At 51.3% G+C, this 21,592-nt stretch overlaps 1 protein-coding gene across 1 annotated transcript in view; it reads left to right on the forward strand.

Moving 5' to 3' along the window:
* Positions 1–14,128, forward strand: part of NLGN2 (neuroligin 2) — a 63,430-nt gene extending 49,302 nt beyond the window's left edge. Inside the window, exons 6-7 of the mRNA XM_058180485.1 lie at positions 1,130–1,919; positions 13,181–14,128. Coding sequence (XP_058036468.1) covers positions 1,130–1,919; positions 13,181–14,000 — 1,610 coding nt within the window. The 3' untranslated portion in view covers positions 14,001–14,128. The remainder of the gene's footprint in view (positions 1–1,129; positions 1,920–13,180) is intronic.
* The last annotated feature ends 7,464 nt before the right edge of the window (positions 14,129–21,592 follow it).

A 21,592-nucleotide genomic window follows, 5' to 3' on the forward strand; every position in this document is an offset into this window, starting at 1 on the left:
GTGGCACAATGGTTAGGATGCAGTATTGCAGGCTGGCTCTGCCCACTGCCAGCAGTTCGATTCTGAACGGCTCAAGGGTGGAGGCAGCCTTCCGTCCTTCCTTCCGAGGCTGATAAAATGAGGGCCCAGATTGTTGGGGGCAAGAGGCTGACTCTGTAAACCGCTTAGAGAGGGCTGTAGAGCACTGTGAAGCGGTATATTTATTTATTTATTTATTTATTATTATTTACATTTTTATACCACCCTTCTCCGAGGACTCAGGGCGGTGTACAGCAAGATAAAACATAAATACCAAAAAATTTAAAATAGAATATTCATTAAAAATCTAATTCGATACGCTGAATATTTACAATAAATGTTTAAATATAAGTGCTGTTGTTTGGGAAGGGAGGAAGAAAAGAAGGAAGGAAGGAAGGAAGGAAGGAGACTGTAAAATACTGTGAAGCATTAGATAAGTCTAAATTATTTTTTTTTTAATTTACATTTATACCCCGCCCTTCTCCGAAGACTCAGGGCGGCTTACAGTGTGTAAGGCAATAGTCTCGTTCTATTTGTATATTTACAAAGTCAACTTATTGCCCCCCCCAACAATCTGGGTCCTCATTTTACCTACCTTATAAAGGATGGAAGGCTGAGTCAACCTTGGGCCGGGCTTGAACCTGCAGTAATTGCAGGCTGCTGTGTTCTAATAACAGGCTTCTTGTGAAAGAAGGAAGGAAGGTGAGAAGGAAGGAAATGGAAATGAGAAGAAAGAAAGAAAGAAAGAAAGAAAGAAAGAAAGAAAGAAAGAAAGAAAGAAAGAAAGAAAGAAAGAAAGCCGTAGTGGGGCAGTGGTTAGAATGCAGTTTTGCAGGCTAACTCTGCCCACTGCTAGTTCGATTCTGACTGGCTCAATCCCTTCCTTCCGAGGTCGGTAAAACGAGGACCTAGATAGCTGGGGGTGGGGTGGGGGCCCAAGAGGCTGACTCTGTAAACTACTCAGAGGAGCATTTATGAAGCGATATATACAGTAAGTCTAAGCGCTGCTGCTATTCGGTGTTCCATGTTCTAACCTTAGAGCCGGTAACCGTTGTCCCTTTGGGTCCCATCCCTCGGTCGCTGACCCTTCGTCTCCTTCCCCACCCAACAGGTTTGTTCCAGAAAGCCATCGCTCAGAGTGGCACCGCCATCTCTAGCTGGTCCGTCAACTATCAGCCGCTCAAGTACACCCGGATGCTGGCCTCCAAAGTCGGCTGCGACCACATGGACACCAGCAGTACGGTAGAGTGCCTCCGGCGGAAGCCTTACCGGGAGCTGGTGGACCAAGACATCCAGCCCGCCCGCTACCACATCGCTTTCGGCCCCGTGGTGGACGGCGACGTGGTCCCCGACGACCCGGAGATCCTGATGCAGCAAGGAGAGTTCCTCAACTACGACATCCTCATCGGTGTCAACCAGGGAGAAGGCCTGAAGTTCGTGGAGGACTCCATGGAGAACGAAGACGGCATCTCGGCCAGCTACTTCGACTTCACCATCTCCAATTTTGTGGACAACCTTTACGGCTACCCGGAGGGCAAGGACATCTTGCGGGAGACCATCAAGTTCATGTACACCGACTGGGCCGACCGAGACAACGGCGAGATGCGCCGGAAAACCCTCCTGGCTCTCTTCACGGACCACCAGTGGGTCGCACCCGCCGTAGCCACGGCCAAGCTCCACGCCGAGTACCAATCGCCCGTCTACTTCTACACTTTCTACCATCACTGCCAGACGGATACGCGGCCCGAGTGGGCGGACGCGGCCCACGGGGACGAGATCCCGTACGTCTTCGGCGTGCCCATGATCGGGGCCACGGACCTCTTCCCTTGCAACTTCTCCAAGAACGACGTCATGCTGAGCGCCGTGGTCATGACCTATTGGACCAATTTCGCGAAGACAGGGTGAGACGATGAGGAGGATGAGGAGGATGTCTAAGGAGATTGTCAGGTCATCCGGGTGGTGGTTGTTCCCAAAGGAGCTTTTTTTGGGGGACTTTCTTGTTTTTTTTCCTTTGAAGATGTTTCGCTTCTCATCCGAGAAACTTCTTCAGCTCTGACTGGATGGATGGGAGTGGGAAGGGAAACATCTTCAAAGAAAAAAACAGGAAAAGTCCAGTTGCCTCCTGAAAAAGCACCTTTGGGGGAAAGAGGAAGAAAGGAAGGAAGGAAGGAAGGAAGGAAGGATGGGGGAAAGAGAGAAGGAGGGAGGGAAGGAAGGAAGGAAGGAAGGAAGGAAGGAAGGAAGGAAGGAAGGAAGGAAGGACGGGGAAAGAGACAGGGAAGGAAGGAAGGAAGGAAGGAAGGAAGGAAGGAAGGAAGGAAGGAAGGAAGGAAGGAAGAATGGGGAAAGAGAGAGAGGAGGAAGGAAGGAAGGAAGGAAGGAAGGACGGGTAAAGAGAGAAGGAGGGAGGGAAGGAGGAAGGAAGAAGGAAGGAAGGAAGGAAAGAGAAGGAGGGAGGGAAGGAAGGAAGGAAGGAAGGAAGGAAGGAAGGAAGGAAGGAAGGAAGGACGGGGAAAGAGAGAAGGAGGGAGGGAAGGAGGAAGGAAGGAAGGAAGGAAGGAAGGAAGAAGGAAGGACGGGGAAAGAGAGAGGAGGGAAGGAAGGAAGGAAGGAAGGAAGGAAGGAAGGAAGGAAGGAAGGAAGGAAGGAGGGAGGAAGGGAGGGAGGGAAGAAGGAAGGAAGGAAGGAAGGAAGGAAGGAAGGAGGAAGGAAGGAAGGAAGGAAGGAAGGAAGGAAGGAAGGAAGGAAGGAAGAAGGAAGGAAGGAAGGAAGGAAGGAAGGAAGGACGGGGAAAGAGAAGGAGGGAGGGAAGGAGGAAGGAAGGAAGAAAGAAAGGAGAGAGAGGGAAAGAAAGAAAGAAAAGGAAAGGAAAGGAAGGAAGGAAGGAAGGAAGGAAAGAAAGAAAAAGAAAGAAAAAGAAAGAAAGAAAGAAAGAAAGATTAGAATTAGAGGAATGGAAGGGACCTTGGAGGAATAATAATAATAATAATAATAATAATAATAATAATAATAATAATAATAATAATAATAATAACAACAACAACAACAACAACAACAACAACAACAATAATAATAATAATAATAATAATATCAGAGTTGGAAGGGACCTCGGAGGCCTTCTAGTCCAACCCCCTGCCCAGGCAGGAAACCCTACACCATCTCAGTCAGATGGTTATCCAACATTTTCTTAAAAATTTTCAGTGTTGGAGGCAACCTCTGAAGGCAAGTCGTTCCACTTATTAATTGTTCTAACTGTCAGGAAATTTCTTAGTTCTAAGCTGCATCTCTCCTTGATCAGTTTCCACCCATAGGCCTCCTAGTTCAACCCCCTGCTCAAGCCGGAGATCCTATATCAGACCTCAACCATCCAGGTCATGGTTGTCTCAAGTGGTTTTGGTTTTTTTTCTTTCAAGAGGCAACTGGACTTTCTTGTTTTTTTCTTTTGAGGACATTTCGCTTCTCATCCGAGAAGCTTCTTCTGCTCTGACTGGATGGATGGGAGTGGAAGGAAACATCTTCAAAGAAAAAACAGGAAAAGTCCAGTTGCCTCCTGAAAAGCACCTTTGGGGAAAGAGGAAGAAGGAAGGAAGGAAGGAAGGAAGGAAGGGGAAAGAAGGAGGGAGGGAAGGAAGGAAGGAAGGAAGGAAGGAAGGAAGGAAGAAGGAAGGAAGGAAGGACGGGGAAAGAGAGAGGAGGGAGGAGGAGGAAGGAAGGAAGGAAGGAAGGAAGGAAGGAAGGAAGGAAGGAAGGAAGAAAGGAAGAATGGGGGAAAGAGAGAGGGAGGGAGGGAAGGAAGGAAGGAAGGAAGGAAGGAAGGAAGGACGGGGTAAAGAGAGAAGGAGGGAGGGAAGGAGGAAAGGAAGAAGGAAGGAAGGAAGGAGGGGGGAAAGAGAAGGAGGGAGGGAAGGAAGGAAGGAAGGAAGGAAGGAAGGAAGGAAGGAAGGAAGGAAGGACGGGGAAAGAGAGAAGGAGGGAGGGAAGGAGGAAAGGAAGGAAGGAAGGAAGGAAGGAAGAAAGGAAGGACGGGGAAAGAGAGAGGAGGAAGGAGGGAAGGAAGGAAGGAGGGAAGGAAGGAAGGAAGGAAGGAAGGAAGGAAGTACGGAGAGAGAGAGGGAAGGAGGAAGGAAGGAAGGAAGGAAGGAAGGAAGGAAGGAAGGAAGGAAGGAAGGAAGGAAGGAAGGAAGGAAGGAAGGAAGGAAGGAAGGAAGGAAGGAAGGACGGGGGAAAGAGAGAAGGAGGGAGGGAAGGAGGAAAGGAAGGAAGAAAGAAAGGAGAGAGAGGGAAAGAAAGAAAGAAAAGGAAAGGAAAGGAAGGAAGGAAGGAAGGAAAGAAAGAAAAAGAAAGAAAGAAAGAAAGAAAGATTAGAATTAGAGGAATGGAAGGGACCTTGGAGGAATAATAATAATAATAATAATAATAATAATAATAATAATAATAATAATAATAATAATAATAACAACAACAACAACAACAACAACAATAATAATAATAATAATAACAACAGAGTTGGAAGGGACCTTGGAGGCCTTCTAGTCCAACCCCCTGCCCAGGCAGGAAACCCTACACCATCTCAGTCAGATGGTTATCCAACATTTTCTTAAAAATTTTCAGTGTTGGAGCATTCACAACCTCTGAAGGCAAGTCGTTCCACTTATTAATTGTTCTAACTGTCAGGAAATTTCTCCTTAGTTCTAAGCTGCATCTCTCCTTGATCAGTTTCCACCCATAGGCCTCCTAGTTCAACCCCCTGCTCAAGCCGGAGATCCTATATCAGACCTCAACCATCCAGGTCATGGTTGTCTCAAGTGGTTTTGGTTTTTTTTCTTTCAAGAGGCAACTGGACTTTCTTGTTTTTTTCTTTTGAGGACATTTCGCTTCTCATCCGAGAAGCTTCTTCTGCTCTGACTGGATGGGGGGGGGGATGGAAGGATTGATCTTCCTTGAAGACAGCTGGTCATTTGCCTCCTTTTAGAGAACCGTTGAGGCCACTTGGAGGTCTGTCTGCGTCCTCAGGGTCACCTGAGTGGTGCCAATGGGTGTGGAGCCTTCTTGGAGCTGCTGAAAGAATTGGGTTCCTGAAAACACAGACACACCTCCAAGTGGCCTCAATGACCCTCTAAAACAAAGGTCTTCTGAAAAAAAGCAGAAAGGCCACCTGCATCTGGAAAAAACACCCTTTGGGAGGGTGAGAAAGAGAAAGAAGGAAGGAAAGAAAGAAAGAAGGGAGGGGAGGGAGAAGGAAGGAAAGGAAGGAAGGAAGGAGGGAGGGAGGGAGAATGAAAGAAAAAGAAAGGAAAGGAAAGAGAAAAAAGGGAAAGAAAGAAGGAAAGAGAAAGAAAGAGGGAGGGGAGGGAGAAGGAAGGAAAGGAAGGAAGGAAGGAAGGAGGGAGGGAGGGAGGGAGAAGGAAAGAAAAAGAAAGGAAAGGAAAGAGAAAAAAGGGAAAGAAATTAAGTTGTAAGCTATCCAAATGTGATTTCCATCAAACTAAAAGAAGGAAAGAAAGAGAAAGAAAGAGGGAGGGAGGGAGAAGGAAAGAAAAAAGGAAGGAAGGAAGGAAGGAGGGAGGGAGGGAGAAGGAAAGAAAAAGAAAGGAAAGGAAAGAGAAAAAAGGGAAAGAAATTAAGTTGTAAGCTATCCAAATGTGATTTCCATCAAACTAAAAGAAGGAAAGAAAGAGAAAGAAAGAGGGAAGGAGGGAGAAGGAAAGAAAAAGGAAGGAAGGAAGGAAGGAGGGAGGAGGAGAAGGAAAGAAAAGAAAGGAAAGGAAAGAGAAAAAGGGAAAGAAAAGAAGGAAAGAAAGAGAAAGAAAGAGGGAGGAGGGAGGAGAAGGAAAGAAAAAGGAAGGAAGGAAGGAAGGAAGGAGGGAGGGAGGGAGAAGGAAGGAAAGGAAGGAAGGAAGGAAGGAGGGAGGGAGGAGGGAGAAAGAAAGGAAAGAAAAGAAAGGAAAGAGAAAAAGGGAAAGAAAAGAAGGAAAGAAGAGAAAGAAAGAGGAAGGAGGGAGAAGGAAAGAAAAAGGAAGGAAGGAAGGAAGGAGGGAGGAGGGAGGGAGAAGGAAGGAAGGAGGAGGGAGGGAGAAGGAAAGAAAAAGAAAGGAAAGGAAAGAGAAACAGAGAAGGAAAGAAGGAAAGAGAGGAAGAAAGGAGGGGAGGGAGAAGGAAAAAAAGAAAGAGAGAAAGAAAGAGGGAGGGAGGGAGGGAGGGAGAAGGAAAGAAAAAGAAAGAGGGAGGGAGGAGAAGGAAGGAAAGGAAGGAAGGAAGGAAGGAGGGAGGGAGGAGAAGGAAAGAAAAGAAAGGAAAGGAAAGAGAAAAAGGGAAAGAAATTAAGTTGTAAGCTATCCAAATGTGATTTCCATCAAACTAAAAGAAGGAAAGAAAGAGAAAGAAAGAGGGAAGGAGGAGAAGGAAAGAAAAAGGAAGGAAGGAAGGAAGGAGGGAGGAGGGAGAAGGAAAGAAAAGAAAGGAAAGAGAAAAAGGAAAGAAATTAAGTTGTAAGCTATCCAAATGTGATTTCCATCAAACTAAAAGAAGGAAAGAAAGAGAAAGAAAGATGGAAGGAGGGAGAAGGAAAGAAAAAAGGAAGGAAGGAAGGAAGGAGGGAGGGAGGGAGAAGGAAAGAAAAAGAAAGGAAAGGAAAGAGAAAAAAGGGAAAGAAAGAAGGAAAGAAAGAGAAAGAAAGAGGGAGGAGGGAGAAGGAAAGAAAAAGGAAGGAAGGAAGGAAGGAAGGAGGGAGGAGGGAGAAGGAAGGAAAGGAAGGAAGGAAGGAAGGAGGGAGGGAGGAGGGAGAAAGAAAGGAAAGAAAAGAAAGGAAAGGAAAGAGAAAAAGGAAAGAAAGAAGGAAAGAAAGAGAAAAGAGGGAGGGAGGAGGGAGAAGGAAAGAAAAAGGAAGGAAGGAAGGAAGGAAGGAGGGAGGGAAGGAGGAGGAAGGAAAGGAAGGAAGGAAGGAAGGAGGGAGGGAGGAGGAGAAGGAAAGAAAAAGAAAGGAAAGGAAAGAGAAAAAAGGGAAAGAAAGAAGGAAAGAAAGAGAAAGAAAGAGGGAAGGAGGGAGAAGGAAAGAAAAAAGGAAGGAAGGAAGGAAGGAGGGAGGGAGGGGAGGGAGAAGGAAGGAAGGAGGGAGGGAGGGAGAAGGAAAGAAAAAGAAAGGAAAGGAAAGAGAAACAGAGAAGGAAAGAAGGAAAGAGAGGAAGAAAGGAGGGGAGGGAGAAGGAAAAAAAGAAAGAGAGAAAGAAAGAGGGAGGGAGGGAGGGAGGGAGAAGGAAAGAAAAAGAAAGAGAAAGAAAGGAAAGGAAAGAGAAAAAGAGAAAGAAAGAAAGAAAGAAAAAGAAAGAAAGAATTTTAGAATCAGAGGAGGGAAAGGGACCTTGGAGGTCTCCTAGTCCAACCCAAAGGTCATCCCAAAGGTGCTGGGTTTTTTTCCCAAGAGGCAACTGGACTGTCTTGGTTTTCCTTTGAAGGCGTTTCCCTCCCTCGTCCGAGAAGCTTCCTCGGCTCTGACTGGATGGTGGGGAAGGGAAGGACTGATGCTCCTTGCAGACAGCTGGTCATTTGCCTCCTTTTGGAGGGTCGTTGAGGCCACTTGGAGGTTGGTCGCTGCCCTCCGGACTCACCTGAGTGGTGCCAATGGGGGCGGACGGAGCCTCCTGGGCTGCAGGATGAGACGCGAAACGTCTTCAGAGAAAAACCCAGAAAGTCCAGTGGCCGCCTTTAAAAAGCACCTTTGGGAGGAGATGATGATGCCGTTACCCTGTTTGCTCCCCAAAAATATAGACACCCCCCCTGATAATAAGCCCAATCGGGCTTTTGAGCGCATGGCAATAAAGCCAAGCGCTTATTTCAGGGTTCAAAAAAAAAATAATATATAAGACAGGGTCTTATTTTTGGGGAAACACGGTAATAAGAAGAAGAAACCAATGGTTGCATCAATAGCAACAGAAGCCCTTGGGTTGCCTTGAGACCAGGGGTCTCCAACCTTGGTCCCTTTAAGACTTGTGGACTTCAACTCCCAGAGAGCTTTGCTGGCTGAGGGACTCTGGGAGTTGAAGTCCACAAGTCTTAAAGGGGACCAAGATTGGAGACCCCTGTTCTAAAGCTTTGCTGGCTGAGGGACTCTGGGAGTTGAAGTCCACAAGTCTTAAAGGGACCAAGGTTGGAGACCCTGTTCCAAAGCTTTGCTGGCTGAGGACTCTGGGAGTTAAGTCCACAAGTCTTAAAGGGACCAAGGTTGAGACCCTGTTCTAAAGCTTTGCTGGCTGAGGGACTCTGGGAGTTGAAGTCCACAAGTCTTAAAGGGACCAAGGTTGGAGACCCCTGTTCCAAAGCTTTGCTGGCTGAGGGACTCTGGGAGTTGAAGTCCACAAGTCTTAAAGGGACCAAGGTTGGAGACCCCTGTTCTAAAGCTTTGCTGGCTGAGGGACTCTGGGAGTTGAAGTCCACAAGTCTTAAAGGGACCAAGGTTGGAGACCCCTGTTCTAAAGCTTTGCTGGCTGAGGGACTCTGGGAGTTGAAGTCCACAAGTCTTAAAGGGGACCAAGGTTGGAGACCCCTGTTCTAAAGCTTTGCTGGCTGAGGGACTCTGGGAGTTGAAGTCCACAAGTCTTAAAGGGACCAAGGTTGGAGACCCCTGTTCTAAAGCTTTGCTGGCTGAGGGACTCTGGGAGTTGAAGTCCACAAGTCTTAAAGGGACCAAGGTTGGAGACCCCTGTTCTAAAGCTTTGCTGGCTGAGGGACTCTGGGAGTTGAAGTCCACAAGTCTTAAAGGGACCAAGGTTGGAGACCCCTGTTCTAAAAGGTGACAGGAGCAGGTTACATCAGAGGAGGGGGGAGGCGTTCACTCTGCCTCCCCCCCCACCTAACCTGTCCAGGTGCATTCCAGCCACGCCCTCCATCCACCCTCCCGGCTCTGCAGATGGGAGTGCCCGCATCATCGTCCTAGCAACCTTCCCTTTCTGTGAATCACCTGCGGAATTCTGCAGGCATACGGGTTTAATCAGATTCGAGCGGGAGGGGACCTCAGAGGTCTTCTAGTCCAGCCCCCTGCTCAAGCTCTGGGACTCTGGGAGTTGAAGTCCACAAGTCTTAAAGGGACCAAGGTTGGAAGGCTGAAACGCTACAGGTTCACTCCGGTTCTGGCGAACCGGTAGTAAAAAAAATACTTAAAACAGTAAAAAAAAACAAAAAACCACACCACGCCCACTCCGTCACATGACCCCCACCAAGCCACGCCCACCAAGCCACACCCACAGAACCGGTAGCCAAAAAAATGGCATTTTCATCACTGCTGGACATGTTGAACTTATCGGACCCGAATATCCCAACTTTGCAAAAAAAAAACAACACCTTAATTCAGTGGTTCTCAACCTTTATAGTGCTGCGACCCCTTTAAATACAATTCCCCACGATGTGGCGACCCCCAGCCGTAAAATTATTTTCGTTTTGAATTGATCGCGCCTGAAACCATCTTGGCGAGCGATCTGAACTGCTTGCGATTGCCTGGAGGACGGAGGCATTAAAGCGGAGACCCCTCCCCTATTAAGTTTATGGCGCCTGAAGCCAGATTAGGCTAGCGATTGGGAGGGATTGCAGCTGGCTTGAGAGGGAGACATCAGAGCAAAGATTTCTCTCTCTTTTTGAATTCGTCGCGCCTGAAGCCGAATTCGGCTCGCGATTTGAAGAGCCCGCAGCCGGCTTGTGGAGTCAACCATTGGAGCGCCGATTCTTCGACTCGCAAGTATCCTTCCCCTATTTCCGATGGTCTTAGGCGACCCCTGGCAAATCGTCATTCGACCCCCAACGGGGTCCCGATCCACAGGTTGAGAACCGCTGCCTTAATTGGAGCTGCCTATATACTCAGATGCTGCCTTGAGAGCTCTTAACTCCTTGGTCAGGGCCTGAATGGTTAAGTTTTTACCAGTCCCAGACTGTGAATCGAAATAGAATAGAATAGAATAGAATTTTATTGGCCAAGTGTGATTGGACACACAAGGAATTTGTCTTGGTGCATATGCTCTCAGTGTACATAAAAGAAAAGATACGTTCATCAAGGTACAACATTTACAACACAATTGATGATCAATATATCAATATAAATCATAAGGATTGCCAGCAACAAGTTATAGTCATACAGTCATAAGTGGAAAGAGATTGGTGATGGGAACTATGAGAAGATTAATAGTAGTGCAGATTCAGTAAATAGTCTGACAGTGTTGAGGGAATTATTTGTTTAGCAGAGTGATGGCCTTCGGGAAAAAACTGTTCTTGTGTCTAGTTGTTCTGGTGTGCAGTGCTCTATAGCGTCGTTTTGAGGGTAGGAGTTGAAACAGTTTATGTCCAGGATGCGAGGGATCTGCAAATATTTTCACGGCCCTCTTCTTGATTCGTGCAGTATACAGGTCCTCAATGGAAGGCAAGTTGGTAGCAATTATTTTTTCTGCAGTTCTAATGATCCTCTGAAGTCTGTGTTTTTCTTGTTGGGTTGCAGAACCGAACCAGACAGTTATAGAGGTGCAAATGACAGACTCAATAATTCCTCTGTAGAATTGGATCAGCAGCTCCTTGGGCAGTTTGAGCTTTCTGACTTGGCGCAGAAAGAATATTCTTTGCTGTCCTTTTTTAATGATGTTTTTGATGTTAGCTGTCCATTTTAGATCTTGCAATATGATAGAACCTAGAAATTTGAAGGTTTCTACTGTTGATACTGTGTTGTCAAGTATTGTGAGAGGTGGAAGTATGGAAGGGTTTCTCCTAAAGTCTACCACCATTTCTACGGTTTTGAGTGTGTTCAGTTCCAGATTGTTTTGGTTGCACCACAAGGCTAGTCGTTCGACCTCTCGTCTATGTGCGGATTCGTCATTGTCTCGAATGAGACCAATCACTGTTGTGTCATCTGCGAACTTCAGTAGCTTAACAGATGGATCATTGGAGATGCAGTCATGAATGAAGATTGAAGTAGGATAGGATAGAGAACAGGATAGGATAGGACAGAATAGAAATAAGGATGGGATGGGATAACAGAGTTGGAAGGGACCTTGGAGGTCTTCTAGCCTAGCCCCCTGCTCAGGCAGGATACCCTATATAGCTGTCCAATCTCTTCTTAAAAGCCTTAAAAGTGATGGAGCACCCACAACCTCTGGTGGCCAGCAGTTCCACTGGTTAATGGTTCTCATTGATTGTGGAGTCTTTGGTGTTCTCCGAGCTGGGTGGTTTTCTTGGAGATGTTTCACGACCCAACTAGGGAACATCATCAGTGCTAGAAGGGAGGAGGAGGAGGATAAAGGCTGGGGATCCTTAGAAGTGAAGATATATTACGTTTGCTGCATTCCCACCATCTATGAAGAAAGGTACCCTTATCAAAACAGGCGATTAAAAGTTAATCCGGCCGCATTCCTTCTTCTCCTACCCATGCTGAATTCTGGTAAAACTCCTGCTGGCTGGGGAATTCTGGGAGTTGAAGTCCACAAGTCTTAAAAGTGGGCAAATTTGGAGAACACCCCCCACCCCACCCCCACCCCGGCTTAAAGAAATAAGTGGGTGAGGATTGGCAACATCCCAATTATCCCTACCATCCTTTAATTCAGGGGTCTCCAACCTTGGTCCCTTTAAGACCAAGCAAAGCTGGCTGAACTCTGGGAGTTGAAGTCCACGAGTCTTAAAGGTTGGAGACCCCTGCTCTAATTTCAAGGCACCAACCCTCTCCAGGTAATCCCCCCCACCCCCCCAAAACAGGGCAGCCTTCCCTTAGTTGTTGGGGGGGAAACCCCCAGAATCTGTGACATGTCTGTATGGAGGCTGGCCGAGGAAATTTGGTTTTTGTGCCCTCTGCCCTCTCGGTGCCAGAGCCCCTCCAGGTATCCTCAACCCCAGTTCCCATCATCCTCAGGCAGCAGAGGCCATCAAGCTGCAATCAGAACTATTGAGGGGAGCCCAGAGATATCCTTATGCAGCCTGCGCCATGTGTGAATAGGTGACCCGGAGCAGAAATGCGCAGCTTGTACGTTGCCTTGAGTTACAGTCACTGGATCACTGATGGTCTTCGGCCGGCTTGCACCGGTTCGTGCGAACCGCTAGCGAGAGATCGCAGGTGGCCGCACCCACCCAACTATGTTGTCCTATTTAGCCACGTTTTCGTGGCCGGGTGCATGCCCGAAAGGCGCGCGCAAAAGCCCATGCGCCGAAGGCACGGCGAACCAGTGGTAAAAATCATTTGAAACCCACCTCTGCACTGAATCTCTCGTGGGTTTTGAGGGTGCCGTGTGAAAACTGGCATCTTGGGCGCACTTTTCGTCGGCAAACAGTCAGGAGCATTTACGTCCCCAGGTTTAAATTTAGTGTCTCCCAAACGTGGCCGCTTTACTCCGTGAACAGCTCCGTGAACAGCTCCTAACGGTACTTCCCAGAATCCTTCAAAATGACAAGATAATTGGCCACGTTTTGCGGACCCTGAGAGAAGAGTTCTAGGATCGGAGGCAGGGAGGGGATGTTTTTGCTGGTGAGTTGGGTCAGCTGCACTGAATATCAGACTAGCAGATATTGAATATCAGACTAGCAGATATTGAATATCAGACAGTTGGAAGGGACCTTGGAGGTCTTCTAGTCCAACCCCCTGCTTGAGCAGGAAACCCTACACCCTTCTGGACAAATGGCTGTCCTGTCTCTTCTTTAAAAATCTCCAGTGTTGGAGAAACCGACAACTTCTGGTGGCAAGCAGTTCCACAGGTTAATTGTTCTCACTGTTAGGAAATCTCTTTCCTTAGTTCCAGGTTGTTTCCATCCGTTGCTTCTTGTCCTGCGTTCAGGAACTTTGAGAATAGGTTCACACACACCCCTTCTTTGTGGCAGCCCTCCAAATACTGGAATACTACTATCATGTCATCCCTAGTCCTTCCCGTTGTTAGACTAACAGAATAGCAAAGTTGGAAGGGACCTTGGAGGTCTTCTAGTCCATCCGGAAACCGGCCTACACCATTTTAGACAAATGGTTATCTAATCTCTTCTCCAAAACCTCCAGTATTGGATGGAGCGTTCACAACTTCTGGTGGCAAGCCGTTCCACAGGTTAATTGTTCTAACCGTCAGGAGATTCACTCCATAGTTCTAGGTTGTTTCTCTCCTTGATTAGTTTCCACCCATTTCTCTCTCTTTCTCTCTCCCCCCGTCCCCCCGCCCCACAGCGACCCCAATCAGCCCGTACCGCAGGACACCAAGTTCATCCACACCAAGCCGAACCGTTTCGAGGAGGTGGTGTGGACCAAATTCAACACCAAGGACAAGCAGTACCTGCACATCGGCCTGAAGCCCCGCGTACGGGACAACTACCGAGCCAACAAAGTGGCCTTCTGGCTGGAACTGGTGCCCCACCTCCACAACCTCCACGAGCCCCCCTACACCTCCACCACCACCCGGGTGCCCCCTTACGTCACCCGCTGGCCCAGCACCCGGGTGGGCCCAAGCACAACGCGCCAGCCCATCGCCACCCTTCCTCCGGACGAAGACGACGTGGCGCGTCCGCCGCGGTACGTGCCGTTCCCGGGAGACACGCGGGACTATTCCACCGAACTCAGCGTGACGGTGGCGGTGGGCGCCTCCCTGCTCTTCCTGAACATCCTGGCCTTCGCCGCCCTCTATTACAAGCGCGACAAGCGCCACGAGCTGCGGAGCGGACGGCGGCTGAGTCCTCAACGCAGCGCCGCCAACGATTTGGTGCACGGCGGCCAGGAGGAAGAGATCATGTCACTGCAGATCAAACATTTGGAGCATGACGCGCACGATCTGGAGCCCTTACGACCGCATGAAATCCTACGCCCCGCCTGCCCTCCCGACTACACCCTGGCCCTTCGCCGGGCGCCCGACGATGTGCCCTTGATGACCCCGAACACCATTACCATGATTCCCAGCACCATCACGGGTATGCAAGCCTTACACCCTTTCAACACTTTCCCCACTGGACACAACAACACCCTCCCTCACCCTCACTCCACCACCCGTGTATAGTCGTCCTCGGTGCCCAAAGACCCCTCGGTGGGAGGGGGGGCCTCTTGCCAACCTCCTGCCCCCCCGCCAGGGGGAGGCCCTCTTCCCGCCCTGTGGCCCGTACAAGGCCTTTTATATCACACTGTGGGGGAACGGCAATGCGGGGGGGGGAGCCCGGTGGGTTCGGCAGCCCCTTCGCCCAGATCCGGTGGCACCTCGGTGCCTCCGCCATCCTGCAGGACGTAGAGCGGTACGGAAGCCCACCCTGCGTGGGCAGCCGCCGTACTTCCGAGGAGTCAAGGCGTGGAGTTAGGGGGGGAGAACGGCGTCCTTCCGCTCGAGTGTAGAGAAATGTCGGAAACGTGGTTATCGAAGTGTAGAGGAAGGAAGGAAGGAAGGAAGGAAGGAAGGAAGGAAGGAAGGAAGGAAGGAAGGAAGGAAGGAAGGAAGGAAGGATCTGCCCACATTTCTATAACCATCCTCACCATCTCTTCGATCCACACATCCAGCATCTGGTTGCTCTCCTCCATCCTGCTAGGCGGCTCAGCCAAAGTTTCTGCAGAGGTTTGAGCAGCGGTTCCCAATTTCCCCACTTTGCCAACTGGCAGCGGGCGGAGGGAAAACGGGGCCGTGCGAACGGCAGGCAGGCGCTGGCGGAAACGGGACCGCACAGGTGTTTTGTGCGAGAGCGCCCGCTGCTCGCGCCAGTGGAGCTGTGTGCGTGCGAGCCCAGGCGCCTGCCGCTCGCGTGGCCCAGTTCCAAACAGGGCGTGGCCCAGGACTGGGCTGCAATCCAGGGGTTGGGGGGGGAGGCCGCCCGCTTTGCGGCGAGGTTTAGAGGTCCTTGGTCGTCATCCATGTTCTCAACGTTTTTGGTGTGTCCTCCTCCACGCCGGTCCTGGATCAGGAGCGTCCGGGTTTGAGGCCATCTGAGAACAGACCCGCCGCCCTCCATCTGAGGGGGGTGGCAGTCAAGGGCACCAGGGCCCGAGGACGAGGGGCCCACCGGTGGGCACTCCATCAAGTAGGAAAGCAGGGTGGGTCTGGCTCCTTCCGTCTTTTTCTCAGAAAAAGCCCCTTCCCCAGGAGGACCAAGAAGAAAAAGCCCCCCCACCACTCCTTGGGGGACAGCTGGACCACCACTTCCTGTCTGTGGAGGAAGAAGTCGGGGTGACCCCTCCCCTGAGCTCCAGGATGAAATGGGGAGGGGTTCGAGTGCTGGCTGTCACCTTGTATGTATCTCCCTCCCTCCCTCCCTTCTTCCTTCCTTCTGTTACTTCCTTTGCTTTTTTCCTTCCTTCCTCCCTTTCCCTCCCTCCCTTTTTTTCTTTCTTCCTTTTTCTTTCTTCCCTCCTTCCCTCTCCCTCTCTTTCTTCTCCTTCCTTCCTTCCTCCCTGTTACTTTTTCTTTTCCTTCCTTTTTTTCCTCCCCTTTCCTCCCTCCCTCTTTCTTTCCTTCTCTTTCTTTTCTTCCTTCCTTCCTCCATCCCCCCTTTCCCTCCCACATTTTCTTCCTCTTCCTTCCTCCCTCCCTTGTTACTTTTTCTTTTCTTTTCTTCTTTCCTCCATCCCCCCTCCCGCATTTTCTTCCCCTCTTCCCCTCTTCCTTCCTTCCTTTTCTTCCTTCCTTCCTTCCTCTATCCCTCACTTCCTTCCTTCTTTTACTTTTCTTTCTTTCTTTCTTCCTTCCTTTCTTCCTCTATCGCTCACTTCCTTCCTTCTTTTACCTTTCTTTCTTTCTTTCTTTCTTTCTTTCTTTCTTTCTTTCTTTCTTTCTCTTTCTTTTTCTTTTCCTTCCTTCCTTCCTTTCCTTCTTTCTTCCTTTCCCCTCCCTCCCTCCCTCCTCTGAACTCCTAATAGGGGAGGGGCTGCTTCTCCACCTCCCTTTAGAGACCCTCCACCTCCCCCCCCAAGTTCAACTATTGTCCTCTAGAGGGGCCTCAGCCCTCCCACCTACCCATCCCGGCCCTGGCAGAATCCTTCCTGCACCACCCCACCATTTCCTGGGCTCATCCGCTGATGAGGGAAGGGGGCCGACTCCCCAAGTATTGGGGGTGTTCGGAAGATCCCTGCGGGGGGGGGGGAGGGGGGGATGAAGGCTTCAGAATAAGCAGCCCTTCCTGGAGCCTGGCCTTCCAGAGATGGGCTCTCCCACCCACCCACCCTCGCCAGGGGAAGCCAGGGGCTGCTTAGGGCAGGGGTCTCCAACCTTGGTCCCTTTAAGACTTGTGGACTTCAACTTCCAGAGTCCCTCAGCAAAGACCAAGGTTGGAGACTCCTGCTCTGGAGGGCCTCCAGTGCCCAGGGGAGGCCGTTTTGGCTCTCCCGGAGGCTCAAGAAAAGCCTCTGGAGCCTGGGGAGGGCGAAAAAAGCTTTGCTGGCTGAGGAACTCTGGGAGTTGAAGTCCACAAGTCTTAAAGTGGCCAAGGTTGGAGACCCCTGGCTTAGGGGGATCGTGGTGGGGGGCAGTTGTTGGAGGAAATTCCGGATGCAGAAGGGAGCAGGGACTGCCTGCCCTGCCCTGCGGAACATCCAGCCTCCCCTGCTAGGTAGGCCCTTTCCAGCTGTTCCTTCAATCTTGGCAAATCCTGTCACCATCTTCTTCGCCCCACTTTCACACAACCCCTTCCTTCCTCCCTCCTGTCCGGTTGGGCACCGCAACTGACCGACCCCTTTAAACTCTTGAACGGTTGCAACAACACTGTGGTTAAATCGGCACTGTAGACAACCCCCCCACACACACACAAATGGCCACCCCTCCCGGGCAGGGATCCCCATTTCTCCTGCCCTCCCCCTCCTGCCAGGTTGGTCTTCCTTCTTCTTCTGCTTTTTGGCCACCTTGGGAGTCCAGCAAAGGATCCTTCGTTCATTCCGGATGTGACTTGGCTCGCTGCCTCGAGTCGCCTGTTTTTCTCTCCATAATCTGCTCTTTTCTTCAGGTGCAGTGGGGGCCCAAGGGTTCCATCCATGGCCGACAGGGGTGGGGGGAACAATCGTGGGGCGCATCCCCCTCCCCATGCAAAGAACCCTATGCCTTCCCCAACAGACAGTCCCTGACTTACAAGCATTCGCTTAGTGACCTTTCACAGTTAACAGCGGCATTGAAGACTTGTGACCCTACCTGGTCACGTTATCAAACTCGACACGCTGGGCGACCGACTCATATTTATGACGGTCGCAGTAGGCCCGGGGTCCCAGGATCCCCTTTTGCGACCTTCTGATGAGCAAAGTCAATGGGGAAGCCAGATTCACTTACCAACGGTGTTACTCACCCAACAACTGTCATGATTCACTTAACAACCGTGGCAAGAAAAGTCGTAAGGCGGGGGGGGGGAAATCGCTAACAACTGTCTCGCTCAACAATGGAAATGTTGGGCTCAATGGCGGTCGTAACCCGAGGACTACCTTTGTTCTCGATTTCCAGTGACAGCCGCCACTGAGCCCAAAATTTAAGTTGCCAAGTGAGTTTTGCCCCGTTTTACGACCTTTGCCATGGTTGTTAAGTGAATAGTTACAGTTCTTAAGAACATAGTTGTTAAAGTGAACCTTGCTTGTCGGAAGGTCTCAAAAGGGGATCATGCGAGACCCCCCGAGGGACATTGCTACCGTCATAAATACGAGTCAGTTGAACAAACGTCTGAATTTTGATCAGGTGGTCGTGGGCACGCGGCCAAGGACGTAACTCTGAAAAACTGCCCCAAGTCGCCTTTTTCAATGCCGTTGAAAAAGGTAAATCAAGAACTGCCTGTATAATTCCTTCATTTAATCTGGATGCATTTTCTCTCCTGGAGCCCCGGGAAGAAGGAAGTCCATCCATCCATCCATCCACCCATTCTCCGGTTTTTCTTAAGACCATCCTGAATTTTCCATCTCTTGACTCTTTGCCTGGAGAAAGAAAGAAGGAAGGAAGGAAGGAAGGAAGGAAGGAAGGAAGGAAGGAAGGAAGGAAGGAAGGAAGGAAAAGCGAAGATTATGGGGCAACAGGAAGGGTGGAGGGGGGGGGAGTTTCGTTCTAAGCCATTGGGGGACCCCCACCTCTCTTTGCAACGTTGGTTTCCTTTTTTTAAAAAAAAAAAAAGAAAAGAAAAAGAGACTTTGTTATGAATAAATATATATCTATATCCGTTTTTTTAAAAAAGGAAAACAATTATTTTGTAACAAAAACAAAAAAAAAATAGCGAAAGAAATTTAAAAAAAAGCAAACATTTGTGCCAAACTCAGCAGTGGAGGTTAGGGGTGGGGGTGGGGGCAGATGGAGGGTGAGTGGGGAGGCGTTTTTGGCTACCGCTTGTTTGGAAGATTCGAAGAGGAGGGGGCAGCGGTTCTTTGGCTTGGCGATTTTACATTGGCTGGAAAGGTGCCAAGGGGGAAAAAAAGAATGCCATCTTAACCTCAATCCCTCCCCCCCAACACACACACCCTCTACACTCATACCCCCCCTCCCAAATCAACCAACAGCCTGATCCGGGTTGCCCCCTCCCTCCGCCACGAGAAGCACAGGGGTGGCTTTGGGGCGCAACCCCAGGTGGCAGCTCCCTGCCCTGGAGCTATCAAGTGAAAAAGATCCTTGGAATCCACTCAACCTTGCTCGATATCCACCCAACGGCTTCCCTTGGAGATCCACCAATCCGGGCTTCCTTGGAGATCCACCGTTGGTCCTGTGGGGAGGGGGGGCAGTTTCTTTCTGCCCTCCATCTCAGCCAAATTCGTGCCTGGCTTCGCAGAAGAATTTTTTTCAAGAGAACTTGGTGTGTGAGTTTCTTCCTCCTGACTTGTGCCCCCCCCTCCCTCCTAAGCCCCCCCTTGGGAGTGGGGTGTCTTCAAGAAAGAGAATGGATGGATGCCGTGGGCCAGCAGGTGCCTGCGCCCCCTCCTCAGTCCACCCTGGGGGTCTTCAAGAAAGCGGGAAGATGGATGCCACGGCAGGTGCCTTCTGCAGAAATGATGATGAAGAGGACGGGGCTGCCTTCCCGCCCCCTCCTGCCCCCCCACCCCCAACCCTCCTTTGTCTGCTGTGGACATTTTTCATTCTGGGCATGACGGCCGGGGCCCCCTCCTTCTCCCCTCCCCCAATGGAGAGAAAAAAAAATCTATTTTTATGAGACTTGGGCCAGGAGGGGACCAATTTTTCAAGCAATCTCCCTGCACCTAACTTTGAGGAACACTCTCTTGCACCCCTCCCCACCTCTCAAAAGAGCCTTCTCCCCCACCGACTTTGAGACTTTTGTAGCCCCTCCCAGCCCGGTGGGGAGGGGGGAGGGCTGCTCCCCTCCAGCTTCTGTAAAGACCTGGGATTTGAATCGACCAACAGATTTAAAGGTGGTGCTTTTACTCGGTTTTCCCCTTCCCCCCCCCTCCCGTTTGTTATGACCTGGATAATGGATGGATGGAGCAAGCTCCGGTGCGTGGGGGGGTTTTTGGGGGGGAGGGGAAGGGGAAGGGGGTGGTCGTTTGCACACACCCTCCCTCCGAAGACGAGAACTCTCGGGGTGCGGGGAGGCTGGGATGGAGCTGAGAGATGCTGTACACATTTTTAAAACCTTGCAAGAAATGGAAAATGATATTGTAAATATAAAAAAAGATTTAATTGTTGAATCGGCTTTTTCTGGGGCAGGGTTGGTGGGGGGGAGGATATTATAGACCCCACCCCAGAAGCTGTGTCTCTCCATCATCCCACAAACCGCAAGACGTCAGACTGCAATTATGGAAGCCCCCTCCCCCCCAAGCCAACCCTTTTGGAATCGGAATGCCTGGGGTGCGTTTTAAAGCGAGGATTGGCCGCGGTTTGGGGGGGAGGGGATCCCCACGTGGCGGGACTCCCCTCGAAGCAGAGACGGCGTGGGCTTGCAGGCTCAGCATCGGGCTTGGCCCACCGCATTATGCCAGGGCTTGCGTAACCACGGTTGGCTGGATAAACCACCATCTGCGCGGTCCCTCCTGCCCACCCGATCTTCCTTCCCTGCCTCCGGCGCACTCACTCTAGCCCCCTCACGCTACCCCACCCGCTTCTTCCGGGGTTTCCCCCCCCTCCTAATTTTCGTGCAATTGGGGATGGGGGCTTCGTCCACTCAATGCAACGGGCGCAATTGCACCGGGGGGGAGGAGTGGGTGGGTCGGTGGGTTCTGCCCGGCTTCAAACATCGGCCGGGCGGGGGGGGAAAGGGAGCCGCAGCGATGCGGGAAAGGGCGGCGGGGATGCGGTGGGCGTAGCAAGGAGGCCGATGACGCCCCTTCCCCCTCCGCACTCTTGCCTGCTAAAAATAACCGCGCTATCCAGGCTGCGCCAGTTCGCAGGAACCCAGGCAGCGAATGCGCGCTCCGGGTCGGGGCTGGTCGCGGGGAGGCTGGGATGGAGCTGAGAGATGCTGTACACATTTTTAAAACCTTGCAAGAAATGGAAAATGATATTGTAAATATAAAAAAAGATTTAATTGTTGAATCGGCTTTTTCTGGGGCAGGGTTGGATGGGGGGGGGGGGGAGGATATTATAGACCCGACCCCAGAAGCTGTGTCTCTCCACCATCCCACAAACCGCAAGACGTCAGACTGCAATTATGGAAGCCCCCTCCCCTCCCCCCACAAGCCAACCCTTCTGGAATCGGAATGCCTGGGGTGCGTTTTAAAGCGAGGATTGGCCGCGGTTTGGGGGGGAGGGGATCCCCACGTGGCGGGACTCCCCTCGAAGCAGAGACGGCGTGGGCTTGCAGGCTCAGCATCGGGCTTGGCCCACCGCATTATGCCAGGGCTTGCGTAACCACGGTTGGCTGGATAAACCACCATCTGCGCGGTCCCTCCTGCCCACCCGTGCTTCCTTCCCTGCCTCCGGCGCGCTCATTCTTGCCCCCCCACCCAACCCCACCCGCTTCTTCCGGGGTTTCCCCCCCCCCCTAATTTTCGTGCAATTGGGGATGGGGGCTTCGTCCACTCAATGCAACGGGCGCAATTGCGCCGGGGGGGAGGAGTGGGTGGGTCGGTGGGTTCTGCCCGGCTTCAAACATCGGACGCGCGGGGGGGGAAAGGGAGCCGCAGCGATGCGGGAAAGGGCGGCGGGGATGCGGTGGGCGTAGCAAGGAGGCCGATGACGCCCCTTCCCCCTCCGCACTCTTGCCTGCTAAAAATAACCGCGCTATCCAGGCTGCGCCAGTTCGCAGGAACCCAGGCAGCGAATGCGCGCTCCGGGCCGGGGCGGGCGGCAGGGGGGGGGGGAGGCTGGGGTCGGCGAAGGAAGAGAAGGGGGGGCGTCATCGCTGCCCGCTCTCTTGCAGAGCAGAAAGGCGGAGCGGCATTTGGGGAGGGGGCCACGGGGATGGGGAGCCACGAGGGTCGCGCGGGCCAAGAAGAGGGGGGAGCGGCTGGAGGAGGATGGAGCAGCCGCGCAGCGCATCAGCTGGGCATTTTTGGGGGGGGGAGGCGAAGAGAGGAGAGGTGGTCTGCTTTGGTCTCGTCCCGAGGGGAAGGGGCTTCGGAGCACACGCGCGCGCGCCGGCCGGGAAGCCACGAGGGTCTCGAACAAGGAGGGTGATGCTGGAACAGCCACGCAGCGCATCAGCTGGGCTTTTTGGTGGGGAGGGGGAGACAAGCGGGAGGGGGTCTTGACCAACGAGTGGGGTTCTC

Source organism: Ahaetulla prasina, chromosome 4, assembly GCF_028640845.1.
Source record: "Ahaetulla prasina isolate Xishuangbanna chromosome 4, ASM2864084v1, whole genome shotgun sequence".
Lineage (NCBI taxonomy): Eukaryota > Metazoa > Chordata > Lepidosauria > Squamata > Colubridae > Ahaetulla > Ahaetulla prasina.